Source organism: Hevea brasiliensis, chromosome 9, assembly GCF_030052815.1.
Source record: "Hevea brasiliensis isolate MT/VB/25A 57/8 chromosome 9, ASM3005281v1, whole genome shotgun sequence".
Lineage (NCBI taxonomy): Eukaryota > Viridiplantae > Streptophyta > Magnoliopsida > Malpighiales > Euphorbiaceae > Hevea > Hevea brasiliensis.
Window position 1 is genome coordinate 6,489,240 of NC_079501.1, and position 13,876 is coordinate 6,503,115.

The 13,876-nt window shown below is 32.2% G+C and overlaps 4 protein-coding genes across 5 annotated transcripts; all 4 read left to right on the forward strand.

Moving 5' to 3' along the window:
* Nucleotides 1-3,155: 3,155 nt before the first annotated feature.
* LOC110634654 (GATA transcription factor 15-like) lies at nt 3,156-4,606 on the forward strand. Of its 2 annotated transcripts, none has more exons than XM_021783743.2 (3): nt 3,156-3,784; nt 3,977-4,099; nt 4,215-4,606. In XM_021783743.2, the coding sequence occupies exons 2-3, from the start codon at nt 3,995-3,997 to the stop codon at nt 4,470-4,472; spliced, it is 363 nt and encodes a 120-aa protein (XP_021639435.2). In that variant the 5' UTR covers nt 3,156-3,784; nt 3,977-3,994; the 3' UTR covers nt 4,473-4,606. The 2 variants fall into 2 exon arrangements, with proteins under 2 accessions (XP_021639435.2, XP_021639434.2); XM_021783742.2 differs by having other exon boundaries at nt 3,162-3,880.
* A 2,177-nt stretch (nt 4,607-6,783) lies between these two features.
* Nucleotides 6,784-7,670, forward strand: LOC110656385 (uncharacterized). The gene has a single exon (XM_021813108.2). The coding sequence runs from the start codon at nt 6,897-6,899 to the stop codon at nt 7,410-7,412; it is 516 nt and encodes a 171-aa protein (XP_021668800.2). The 5' UTR covers nt 6,784-6,896; the 3' UTR covers nt 7,413-7,670.
* Nucleotides 7,671-9,732: 2,062 nt separating this feature from the next.
* LOC110656386 (histone H1) lies at nt 9,733-10,740 on the forward strand. The gene is made up of 2 exons (XM_021813109.2): nt 9,733-9,976; nt 10,073-10,740. The coding sequence occupies exons 1-2, from the start codon at nt 9,917-9,919 to the stop codon at nt 10,523-10,525; spliced, it is 513 nt and encodes a 170-aa protein (XP_021668801.2). The 5' UTR covers nt 9,733-9,916; the 3' UTR covers nt 10,526-10,740.
* Nucleotides 10,741-12,522: 1,782 nt separating this feature from the next.
* LOC110656387 (uncharacterized) lies at nt 12,523-13,285 on the forward strand. The gene has a single exon (XM_021813110.2). The coding sequence runs from the start codon at nt 12,682-12,684 to the stop codon at nt 13,126-13,128; it is 447 nt and encodes a 148-aa protein (XP_021668802.2). The 5' UTR covers nt 12,523-12,681; the 3' UTR covers nt 13,129-13,285.
* Nucleotides 13,286-13,876: the final 591 nt, after the last annotated feature.

Here is a 13,876-nt window from a genome sequence, read left to right on the forward strand (position 1 = left end):
CCTAGGTATAGGGAGACTCTGCGGATTTTCTACGACTTAGGGCGACTTGATCTTTTCTTTGTTTGTATTGAGAAAAATTTATTAAATAGATGTACTGTAATTGTCGTGTGGAATGACCTTCTTCCTCCGCCCAGCCGCCACAGTAATTTGTCGTCAAGTTTGTGAGTAAAATATTAATTTTAATTGTAATTTTGATATTATTATATGTTCAGCATGCCCATGCATCACTTATATGCATATATTTATGTAGTTAAACTCTAGGCACGAATTATGTTGCATTTATAACTGTTAATGTGCCATGAGTGTTGTTGTGGTAATTTGAAGCAGTGTGCGTGCGTTGGCGTGCGTGTGATGTGGTGTGGACTATGGATAGGACGGGGTAGTCGCGGCTTGAGTTCTTCGCTGGGACCCGTTCCTTCGAGGGGTAGTCACGGCTTGAGTTCTTCGCTGGGACCCTCGATTTGGTTTATTAAGCGAAAGTCCGGCTTGAGTTCTTCGCTGGCACCAGGTTGGATTTAAGAGAGCTGTATAGGGGATCAGCTCCCAATATATTATGATTGATGCTACAGGGTGTGTGAGTGCTCCAAATTACCTTTTTGTTGCTATGATGTGAATATGATGTTGATGTTGCATTTCACTCTACAGGGTGCATTAGTTACAGATAGTTATAGAGATTATAGTTAAAATTGATATTTTACTCTCTGAGTCGAACGCTCACTCCTGTTCAAAAATTTTTACAGGCCGCAGGAGGATATTTTATTCTGAGTTAACCTGCTTTTATACTTCGCAGGTTGTTTATAGATATTTGTGTAATTTTATTTACTCCTAGAATTTCCGCATGTGTTAGCAGTAATTATTTGAATTTGGTCTGTAATATTATTATCATGTTGGACCTGTAAACTTAATATTTTAAGTCTGTTTTGATGGATTGGATGAGAGAGCTGAGCTCCCATTTATTATTATGTTGATGAGTATGTGGAGGGTGAGCTGAGCTCCCCAATGGATTGTTTATTGTGTTTACAGGTCGGGTGAGTCAAAAACTCCCCGTTGGTAAGTCCATTTTATGGCCGGACTCTATCCGTTTGTTTTCTTGAAATTGGGCCCAAATGGGCCTCAGCATTGGGTAAATGAACAGTTAGGCTTACTACGGGCCTCGGGGGCTTTAGGCTGGCCCAGGTCCTAGTGCCGGTCCGGCCCATAGGTTGGGTCGTGACATATATGTTTTATGAAATTATTTTATTAATGATTTTGACAGCATGAGCATGATTTTATTGAATATGAAATTTATTGTAAAATTAATCAAACGTCTGCCTGTTCTTATTCCGTTGTGTGCTATAATTATCATTCACTAAGCATTTAGCCAGAACCACGTTTTCTCTGTCTGTTATCTATTTCAGATGAATAGAATTATGCAGCTGATCCAAATATTTAGTCCATTTTTTGGAGAGGGATAATCTTTGATTTGTTCTCATGATATGCCCGAATTCATGTTTTTTCGGATTAATAATTAGTTTAGTTTATTAAACAGTTTAAGCTTTTATTGAAATCTATAGAGACTCCGTAGTTTACTTATGGGATATTTATGATATTTATTCAGCATTTTGCTTATTTGAATTTTATCTATTTTTTGGAATTAGTCAGTGACAATATATTAATTCAAGGTACTCTGATAAGCTTGCATGATTTAGGAATACTTAAATTATGCGCTGGTCACGGTTCAAAATTTTGTGTTGTGACAGTAATTTTGAAAATATTTATAAATCATAAATAGTATAACTATGTAAGGTTATGTGTTATCAAAATAAAATATAATAGATCATAAAAAAAAAATAAACATTTTGTATAATTTTTTTTTGAAAATCATGTTAAAAGAATTTTATAATTATTTATTAAAGCTTTACTATAAATAAAATTATAATAATTATAAAATTATAAATCATAATATAAAAAAATAAAGAATTTAGTAAAACACATTGTTTGTTATGAATTTTTTTTTATTATTTTATATTTAAATAATTATAAATATAAAAATATTTAATATTTTTAAAATATATAATTATTTAAATTTGAAAATTCTTAAATATAAAGTTTAAATATAAGGCTATTTTATTAATAAAATAAAATTTTAAAATTTCTTCAAATTGAAAAGCATTCAATGGAGTTAATAGTTAATTTATATAGCAGTAACTAATTTAATAACATAATTTGAATTCTACAACTAAATTATTATTTAAAAACAAATCAAAGATTTACCCGTAAATTTTATTGTACTTCAAGAATTTAATGAATAAAATTTAAGATTAGTCCTTAAATTTTAGGAGTTATAATAGAATTATTCTTAAACTTAAAATTATAAATTAAAACCCTCAAATTTTAAAATTTTACACAATAAAATATTTATAATTCTCAATAGCTGATTTATAAATCTAGAATAACAATAACGTGAATAATTTTTTTTCCTCTCTCCTCTACGTGATAGTGATAAAACCAGTTATAATTTTCTTCACAAATTAATCATAAAAAAATTAGCCATATGAGATAATAAAACACTATATGTATAATAACTTATTAGAGAAATTCTAATCATTCACGTTATCATTACTGTATATTGCCTACATTAGTATATTACTTATAAATTAATTATTAAGAGTTAAAAGAATTTTATTATGTAAAATTTTAAAATTTAAAATGTTTCATGTTATATTTTAAAGTTTAAAAATAACTCTGCTATAACTCATAAAATTCAATGATGACTATTAAAATTTATCTAAAATTTAATTATAATTTATCCTTCTTCCTTTGCTCAAACATTCAACATAAAGATTTCAACAAGACTATGAAGTTCTCTTTTATTTTAAATTCATTGTTTATTTATACTAATAAATTTTAACTAATAGGTACAGTGGGTTTCGAGTTTGAATTTAAATAAAACTATTTTTTTTTTAAAAAGCACTTATTTAATGGCTACAATCCGCTGTTAATAAATTATCAATAAGATTTTCATCAACACAAAGTTGTGTCTCCTAAAGTTTACATGAAATTAAAGATTCAATCTACTTGTTTATGTGAAACTTACTAAATAATTATCAAAAAAGAAAGGAAACTAAGGCGAGTTGACTTGCACAATTGCCAAACATTTTTCAAGTACTACGCAGGGTTAAGTCGTTTACAACTCTGACAGTTATCCAGCATCGTATAAACTTGCCCAGCACAATCACAGATGGGTTAGCAGCTAGTGCTCTGTCTTGGTTGCAACTCTTCGAGCTATGTACAGAGAGTTTTGAAAAGCTTCGAACCTGTCACCCATTAAAGTAAAGTCGTGAAATTAATTTTCACGGATGATTTAGCCATTATCTTATTTTCAATCATTTAGCCATTGTATTAGGAGACCTCAAATGTTGAGATCAACGTCTAACTAATGCTTACTATTTTCCTATGGCTAATTACTTTTTTGCAAAGAATGAAATGGGATAATTGAAGGGGGTATTCTGGTCAAAGAAAATATACTAGAATTAGGGTTTTTGCGCCGCAGCCCCATCATTCAAAAATTGCCTAGAGCTGTATACTGATTATTGACTGTGCCAGATGTTCTATATTTTGCAAACCTCATCCCTACTTCTCATTCCCCTGTTTTTCTCGGTTTCTTCTTCCTTTCCCATCACTCCTCTGGATTTACATTACTTCCATCTCTCGATTGCTGTTTCGAAAGTTCTGTCTATTTTATTGCTCTCTCGATAAGCATTTCTTTATCTTGGAGGCGGGCTTGTCTTTCTTTTACGTCTACGCATGTCTCTGCTTTGCATATTAACTAATCTCTGAACACTTTCTTCTTTAGTATATTAACCTTAGTGTAATGATGATTATGGATTTGAACACGAATGTAAGTGGCCTTACCCTTCTTAAACAGTGTTCTTACTTCTTTTTTTACCTTCCCCCTAATTAGGTGATCATTGAATATTTTCATCTGATTAAACAGGGGCAAGAGTCAGAGGATATGCACGATACTCCACCAAGCAGGTGTAGCGAGCTCAATAAAAGCTGTATAGATTGCCACACCACAAGAACACCATGCTGGAGAAGTGGTCCAGCTGGTCCCAAGGTTTGCATCATTCCTCATTAAACATTTCCAATTATATTCAATATTTTTGTTCATATTTATTACGAGTTTTTAAAGCTCTGGTCTTACTGCTGTTTAAATATAATTTTGTTTCTAGACTTTGTGCAATGCCTGTGGGATCAGATATAGGAAGAAGAGGAGGACTCTTCTTGGTTTGGACAATGGAAGAGCAGAGAAGAGCAGAAGGAAGATAGCTAAAAGCAGCAAAAGTAAGCTAGGAGTTCCCCTGAAGCTGGGATTGGTGGTTGCTGGAAGGGATATATTGTTGCAGGAAGAATGGAAGAAGAAGCTGGGAGAGGAAGAACAAGCTGCCATTCTCTTGATGGCTTTATCTGGTGGTTGTGTCTCTGCTTAGAACAAAATCATTCAAGATTAGAGGAGAAGAAAAAAAAAATCACCAATTTTGATGGATAATTGAAAGGTGGAAAAGCAAAGGATATGAATCAAGATATGCAATGAATACAGATATAATATTTGTGCTTCCTTTTATCCACTGTCTTCCATTTATTGATGTTTCTTCCTTTGTGTCTGGGCCTGTATCTAATATCTGGGGAGCAAAGATAAATTGGAAAACTGAAATCCAGCAGTTTTGACAAAAAGCACCAATTAAGTAGAAAGAGGCAAATATAAATTTCTAATAATCTCTGTGATTGTATTTGTATCTTTTCTAGAAATCTCCTTCTCTTATAAATTTGAAATTGCCTGTGTAGTATATAAAAAAGCTTTAAATACCTGCTGAGCCCTACGCATACAAGAATTGCACAAGTTGTAATAGAACAATATAAAGAAAAATTATTATTTAATTTTGATCTATTATATATAAAAAAAATATAAATATATGAGACTTATATATAAATAAAGAATAAAATATAGTGATAAGTATGCTTCTTCTCGTCTAACTCATGAAAGGTTGAGTTGTAAAAGTCAAAAGGGTGGGAGAGGATCAGAAGGCAAAGCTAATTCATAAACTTTTTGGAAAATCATATATTTTATAATTTATAATCTAAAACTGTAATAAATTAAATTTAAATAAATTTTTTCTAAAAGAAAATTTGCGTCACAATTATGATAGGGGTCTTCTCATTTGGAAAGGCCTTTGGATTCTATTTCTTATTAGTTATCATCTTCAAACAAATGTAGAGTAATGAAATGAAATTTTCTTTTCTATTGCTTGAATATCTTATTAATAGAGTAGAGATAGAATTATTCTTTTAATAGAATTATTTAATTATCATAAGTTGTATTTTGTTATTATATAATGTTAAGATATATAATTAATTTTCATATAAATAGATTTTAATTCTCTCTATTTTACTTTAAATTAAAAAAAAATAGATTAATAAAAAAATTGAAAAATATAATTTTATTTTTTTCTCTTCATTTACTCATTTGTTTATTATCTAAATAAATAAAATTTAAAAAATTACATTTTTTTTAAAAAAATTTTCTCAATCCAAATAAAAGATAATATTTCCTTGAATTATAAAAATGTTGAGTAGTTCATGATGAGCTAATTTATCTCTCTCTCTCTCTCTCTATATATATATATATTAAATATATTAAAACTAAGTTTCCAATTAAACAGTGCATCAAAAATTGATTTGGGTCTGTTATAATTTCAGATTTGCCCTTTAAATTAGCGTTGTTCTGTTTGCAAGAGTTGGGTTTTAGGCCTTTTTGATACGCCAATATGTTCCATTGAATCTGTTCGGGGTCATTTTGTTGGGCCGTCAACAACTCTACATTTTCGCCCGCAGTTTAACATCTGCGCCCATGAGAGAAAATCCAAACGACACCGTTTGCGTGACCCTTTTCAGAGCATTGCTCTCGCTCTCAGATTCTCGGTCTTCAGCTGCTTTTTTATTTATTTATTTTTTTTTTTATGGCTCCTCCTGACGCTTTATCTCTGAATTTGTTTGTAGGATACGTCTATAAAAAATATATATATATATATTTAAAATATAAATATATGCAAGTCTTGAATATTTTAAATATAACTTTTTTTTTTATATTTTAAATTTAAAATAATTTGAGTTAAAAAAAATTCCAAATTATGAAAGAAATCCAACTATAAGGTTCACTCCAAAGGTAGTTTTGGGTCTATATATATATATATATATATATTACATGCATGTTTGATTCCAATTGAAATAACGTCATCTTTACGCTTACAATTTGTCAATAATATCTTACGTTGTGGTAATAAATTTATAAAAAAAAATTATATATAATTCTTAAATATCAAGGCAAGACGATTAACTTATATATAAATATTAATTATGCAGTGCTCCTCAAATAAAAATAATATTTTCCAGATCTATAGATCGTTTGAGAAAAGATCCAAGTGACTTCGTTTGGCATTTACATTAATTCAAGATACACTGAAGTTGCAAATTCCAATCTCTCCTAAATAATTCGTTATATAGTTATTATTATTTTTTCTTCATGTTTTGGTGCAGCCTTTAATAGAATAGAACCGTCCTCAGAATTCATTTTGCTCTCTAGTGCTTGTATTATATAAGCGGAAATGAGAACTACTACCTTCATCAGAAATGTTTTCCCAAACTTTTTAATTTATTTATATTTTTTTTTTCTTCTTTTGATGATGGTAGCGTAGAAGACAAAACACGGGATGGTGCAGTCGCCAATACACATGGCCACTTCGCGCTCCTTTTCTAAGCCTAAAACCATCATCTGTCTTCCTCTGCCCTTCCGTCCCTACTTCTTTCTTTCCCTTACTCTCAGTCTCGCACACTTTCCTTATTTTACAGTTTTGATTATGGGAAACTTCATTGCCCTCTTCTCATTCTTCATTCTCCTCCTCATTTTCCCTGTCAACGCCTCATTAGCCACATCAACTGTGTCCAAAGACCAAATATCATGCACAATGTGCTCTGCATGTGATAATCCTTGTCAACCCCTCCCATCTCCTCCTCCTCCGGTCTCTACTTGCCCTCCACCTCCTCCTCCACCCCCACCGGCTATTGTCTCTGACTGTCCGCCGCCGCCAGTAACGCCGAGTTCAGGCTCCTATTACTATTCCCCGCCGCCGCCATCAGAGCCTACGTACATATACTCGTCTCCGCCTCCACCTGCAGATGGGGGCGCATTTTATCCCCCTCCAAACAATGGGAACTACCAAGGCCCGCCGCCACCAAACCCAATAGTTCCTTACTTTCCGTTCTATTATTACAACCCACCACCATCTTCTTTTGTTTCGAATAACTGTGTCCGCTTGGAGATGCATTCCATTTTTCTCAGCTCCTGTTTCTTTTATTTTCTGCTACTGAAATGATTGCAGATAACTGTTCAGTAATAGACAGGTTTTTACTTTAATATATGTAATTTGGATAATGGGATTTATTTTTCCTTACTGATAGAAAATAAAATCCGGCGGTTGCATTGGTCTCTAGACTTACAGCTAAGGAAGTGACAAAGCAGAAGAAACAATAAGATGAGGGAACAATTATCTCGTCCATTCCACACTTGTAATTTTATCTCTATGTATTCTTCAATGTCATGATTAGTGAAATTAAATTAAAATTTTATAATATTTTTAAACTTTGTAATTATCGATCAATTGGGTTTTTTTTTTTTTTTTGAATGACTTGAATAATAACAGATGTTTGATCTATGTGTTGTTGTTTTGGCTCTTATTTCTGCCGTTTAGTGGTGTTATTGATTGTGAGTGGTGCTTTTGGAGCACGCTTTCTCGACGGCTGGTGGTGCTTTGCGGTGAAGCTCAGGTGTAGGCTTCGAGAATTTCTCACTGTGAAGGTTTTTGGAGACTTCCCCTGTATCTTTTGTGGGCCGAATCCATCTGTAGTACTTTTGGATTTTTTTTGTTGTGATGGGTTTGTTGGGCTTAGGCCCTTTTAGCTCACTGAATTATATATTTTCCTTAAATTAATGAAATTTTTAAAGAAAAGATAGGGCGCAGCTTTTCCATGTTGCTTTTTAGCAGGTGGGAAAGGAAGTTTCCTAAAGTTATTGGAGGAAATGTAGGGTGGTACTGCTATTAATATACATTTAGGGCCTGTTTGGATTAACTGTTGAATACAACTGATAATTGTTATATCTTTATTAGTGATAGTGATGATAAATTTATTTTATATTAAGTGTTTGGTAAAATTATATTTAGCTGTTGCTGTTAATATGTGAAATGACTGATAAGGGTATATATCATATAATTTATTTTATTATTTAAATAAATATAAAATTATAAATTTATTATATTATATTATTTATTTTATTATTAAATTAAATATATAATTATTAAATTAATATATTATATTATTTAAATAAATATATAATTATTAATCTTTTATATTATATCATTTATTTTATTATTAAAATAAGAAAATAATTATTTTTTTAAGATAATTAAATAATTTAAAAAATATAGATAAAATAATAAAATAATTATTATTGTTAATAGAAAAATTTATAATTAATTTTAAGTTTTTGAATATAAATAAATATTTTATATTTTATGTTATTAATAAAAAAATATTTTAACAAAGTTAAAATACATTAATTAAAATATTAAAATTATAAATAAAAAAATAAAAATATTAATAATATTAATTTTCAAGTTAAATAAAAAAGGATAATATGGTCAAAATAAAAAAATAAAACCAGATCATTATCGGTGATGAAACAACTCTAAAAATAGAGTGATACAAATGCGGTGATGGGTATCATATCGATTCTTGTCACTATCATTTGTATTTTTTTAAAACACAAAACAATTTACCTGTTTGGGTGTCTATCAGCTATCAGCTGAACCCAACAGGTAAACCAAACAACTCCTTAGGCGGATTCGGCGGCTGCGGAGTGGAGTCCACTACGGATCGTGGCATGCCATACTGCCATGTGCATTCTGATTGGTGATAGAAGGTACTTGCCATTGACGACATAGTTTTTGGATTTTAGGCTTCGCATTTGAAATTAAAATTAAAATTATATTCTTGCGCATGACTTTCTCCTTGTTTCTTGCTTTATTTCATTTCTTCTCCAAATCATGAAAGAGATTAATGATTCATTAGTTCAATTATTTGCACATGGCATTCAGCTGATAATTTAATAATTACTTTATTTATTTATTTATTCATTAATTTTTTTAAAATAATTTTACATAATTACACGACATCTATGAAAAGATTCATCAATTAAATTTAATGATTAAAACATTAATTTTAATTAAAATGTAAATGAGACAAATAAGGATAAAAAATTTTTTAATAATGAACGCCTATTATTCTTATTGGGCTTTGGATGTTGTTGGAGAAAAGCATGGGCTTTTAGCCCACAAAGCTTTGTGCTGAGTTAGTTCTCACTAGTTTTTTTTACCATAATTCTAACAACTAATTTGAAATTGAGTTTTGATGTTGAAATTACTTTTCTGAATAATATAATTTTAAATATTATTAAAAAAATTATTTTATTATTTTAATATTTTTATAATTAAAATAATTTTTAATTATTTTTAAAAAAATATTTTTTTCAATAGCATTTTCAACACAAACAGGCCCTAACTAGTTGCCATGACAACTAAACCATCTGCCCATCTCATTTAGATGATTCTCGTAGGCCGCTGCGACTGCTCAATCAAATCTGAAATCAGGGAAATCACACGCCTAGGTCCTAAAGAAACAAAGACGTCTGAAAATTTACTCCGCGCCTAAATGAAATTTGAAATTGAAAATCCCCTGCTCATCCCATTCCAATTTCCAAGACTAATTTAATTTTATACTTATTCACTTTGCCTCTCTTTCTCTGCAAATTAACCGTCAGAAAATGGCAAAAGGAAAGACCACCAACTCCCCCGCTGCTCTCCACCACCCCCCTTACTTTGAGGTCCTCTGTTGTTCTACCATTCCCTATCTATTTTGCAGCATTTTCTTCTCTTATTTTCTAACTTGGTTTTCTTGTTTGCTCTTTTGATGTTTGCAGATGATAAGTGAAGCTATATCCACACTCAAGGAGAGGACAGGATCGAGCCAGCCTGCCATTGCAAAATTCATTGAGGACAAGTACAAGAACACCTTGCTGCCTTCGAATTTCAAGAAACTCCTCTCCGTCCAATTGAAGAGGTTCGTGAAATCAGAGAGACTCATCATGGTTAAAAATTCCTACAAGTTATCTTCCACCGAGAAGCTTAAGTTGGCCATCAAAGAAACCCAGGACGCAAAGGTCCTTGCCAAGAAGCCTATAGCGCGTAAAGAGAAAACAGACAAGAAGATTACAGAGAAAGCAGCTAAGACCAAGAGGCTTAGCCATGTTAAGACCCCCGAGGCTCTCAAGAAGGCAAACAAGAATGAAAAGAGTGCAAAGACGAAGAGACCGAGTCAGGTGAAGACACCAGATGGGTTCAAGAAGAAACGCAATTCTAAGGTTAGGAGGTGATGCATAATGGTCGGATAGTTAATATTACTTGAAGTGATTAAGAGAAGAAAATGTCGGTTGTAGCCTATAGTAATGCTTATGCCTAGGTAATTAAGTACTTTTTGTATTAGCAAGCCTTCAGCCCTGCTGCTCGGCTGCTCCTACTGTAGGCACTTTTCGCATCACTTACCAGGAGGCCCTACTTTTGAAGTAAATAAGTACTCGTTTATGGTTTATGGTGACTGTTAAATTTTGCTGATGCTTTTGTTAATTAGAAGAATGTTGAACCCACAATTTTTTAAAAAATACATATGATTTAGATAAATAAGAGGTAAAATTAAGTCTATTTTCGTAAGACTAAAGGAATATAATTTGTTATCGACTCAAATAATTATGTATCGACTTTGTAAGGTATAAAATTTGAAATTTGGGATTAGATTTCAAATTTTTCGTTTGTCGACTTGTAATCCTACAGAAAAGGGAATAGGGGATTCTACTTTATACTTGTATATTGAGAAATAGCAATATGTTGAATTAATGACGCTCCTGTAGAAGACTAAAATGAATGCTGGAGAATTCAGTTGGCAAAGAAAGGAATAAGAGCAGAGGAGTATTTGATACCTTGAAGAGCAAAAGTCTTTGTTTAGGCCAATCTTGGGGCTTGGCCTTGCTTAAGTTACCTGGAAGTTGGGAAAATAAGAGGACATTGACGGTGTTTCTCTCTGCCTATGGCAACAAATTTTGCAATGAATGATAACCGAAGTTGGGTACTAGAGAAAAGCGACAGGGACTGATAGGAAGTCCATTTTCACACACACATTTCTGAGAATTCAGAACTTAGGTAGGAAAAGCATTTCTGTGACAATTATATTTTTGTCATATTTCTATAATGGTCCACCATTTTTAAAGATTGTTTGACATTTTTGTTTTGCTTTCCTAAGTAGCATGGTGATTTGTGGCCGTGACATCCCTGTTTTGATTATATTTTTGCGTAAGTGAATAAAATATTATCAACATAAAAATTCAACTTATTCTTATGCTTTTCTATTCTTATCAATGGTGCATTCTATGTTTTTTGTTTTTTTTTTTCAATTTTATCATCATGGAAATCAATAAAAGAAGAAATTAGAAGCATAGGCCTGATCTGAATTCTTCTCTCTCAGCGGTGGCCTTTCCTTATGGGCTTTGTATAACGTATGCACATGGACCACGGCCAACGGTATGTAGTCCATGCCCTTTTATTAGGTTCATCACCAATATTTAATTTTTCATTTGCTGTTATTATTAATAAAAAGAATGACTAAATGCTTAATTTTGATTGGTCCACACATCATAACTAAAAACCACTCTATTTATTATTTATCTACATATTATGTACCACTGTTTACTGAGGTGATGGTGTCATCTGATCATTAACATAAATTAACTGTAGTCCATCTTAACTACAGTTATTGCTTGGACCTATAAATTTCCAATAATACTCTATTTTAATTACTTAATTACTACTACAACTATAATTAATATAGAAGATCATGTCAACAAAAAGAACAGTTATTATTACCAGGCTATTAAATTTGTTTAATTTCTCCAATTGTGACTGTTGAGGCCCATAAGTGTTATGGAGCACTCTTTTCCATATTATTTTCCCAGCTCCGCCCAAGGTGCGATTTTGCCAACTGCAGGCATAAATCATGCCTCTTAGTCCTATTCTTTCTCTTACTTATCTGCCTCGTCTCTTTCAATGACCTAAATTAGAGGCCACTGATCAAATACGTAATCCCATTTAACCATATTATTTCTTCTTTATAAATTTTGCAATGATAGCTTCAATTGATTTTATTTTTTGTTTTAGTTATCCATGCATCTTTAAAAGGGAAAAAAAAAAAAAATTTCATACGTAGATGAAATATTATAATGTTAAAATATATCTGATTGTAAAGAAGAGCAGAATCCGACGGTCAAGATCATTTGCGCGTGGCGCGTGACACATGCGAGACCATTTAAGAACCGGTGATCCATTGCAATGGAGGTAGGTACCGAATAGCCAGACTCATTTATGAGTCCCAGCCCCTCCACTATGCTATATTCATTCCCATCTCCAGTTTGCTCTTTATCAAACATCAACTCAGAAATCTCATCATCCATCTCCATTCCTCTCTACCTCTAAAACCGTAATTATGGAAGGTGCTTCTGCCAACATGTACACCAAGCTCAGAGGCTACTGGAGGAGGAGAGGCTACCAGAGATTAAATGAATCCGGTCGCAGGCGGAGGAATCAGGTGGAGCTCGGTTCTACCAGGAGGAGAAGATTCTGGCGGATCAAGATCAAACCCAAGCTTAAAATTCTTAAAATATCTTCTCCTAAGAAGTTTTTCGTTTGGTTACGCGACGCCTATGTCAAGATGATGCTGGGATTCGCTAACTCCCGGGTGATTGGAGCAGGAGGCTACGGTGCTGGAGTACCGAATGGAATCCCCGCCTTCGGGAAAGGCCCACTCAAGGAGTACGATGATAAGATGATCATTGAGATCTATAAGTCGTTGGTGATGGCGCAAAGCCAATTAGTTCCCCGCGACACAAACAAGCTTGCCCCCATATCTAGACTCGCTGCAATTGTAGAATAGTGAGTATGGCCTTCACGGGCAACAATAAAATTCGGGTCACCTATCAAAAAGAACGCAGATTCTCTCATGAAATCAGCGTTTTTTATTATCATCATTAAGATCTTGCAACTGTAATAATTAGATTTTTCAGTTTGGCAATTAGATTTGTTTTCAGTCAGTTCAATCAGGAACTTTAAAAAAAAAAATAATAATAATAATAATAACGCTCTCTTCTTCTTCTTTTCGTATTTCTTATATCTTAAACGCATATATATATATATATATATAAATATGTTTATAATGATACAGGTAAGAACAAGTGGGTCTAAAAATAAATCATCATCTAGTGTGATAGCATCCAACAGAAGAATGGAAATTCTAAATATAAATGCGAAGAATCATATCAAGTGGGGCCGCAAAGGTAACCAAATTCCACATATTTTGATTCAGATGATGACCTGAGTGTGGATTATTCGAGTTTTTGGGGTTCTTAAAGTGGTCAAGTTTTGTTTCCATGACAGGGAAAGATTAACCTCTAAATTAAAATTATGACTTGTTAAAATCTTGAACTTCAAGTTAATTAGGTTATTACGTTTAAAGATTGTGAAAAAAGGTCACTGGGAATCTTTGCATGTAGCGTCATTGTACTAAAGCATGTGCTCTTGAATAGCTTCTGCCGTTGGTTTGGCTTACAACTTTACAGAGTCAATGCTGTAAGACGTCAAAAGAAACATGCCTGGTGCTTCCCAAGTATTTTATTTATTATTAT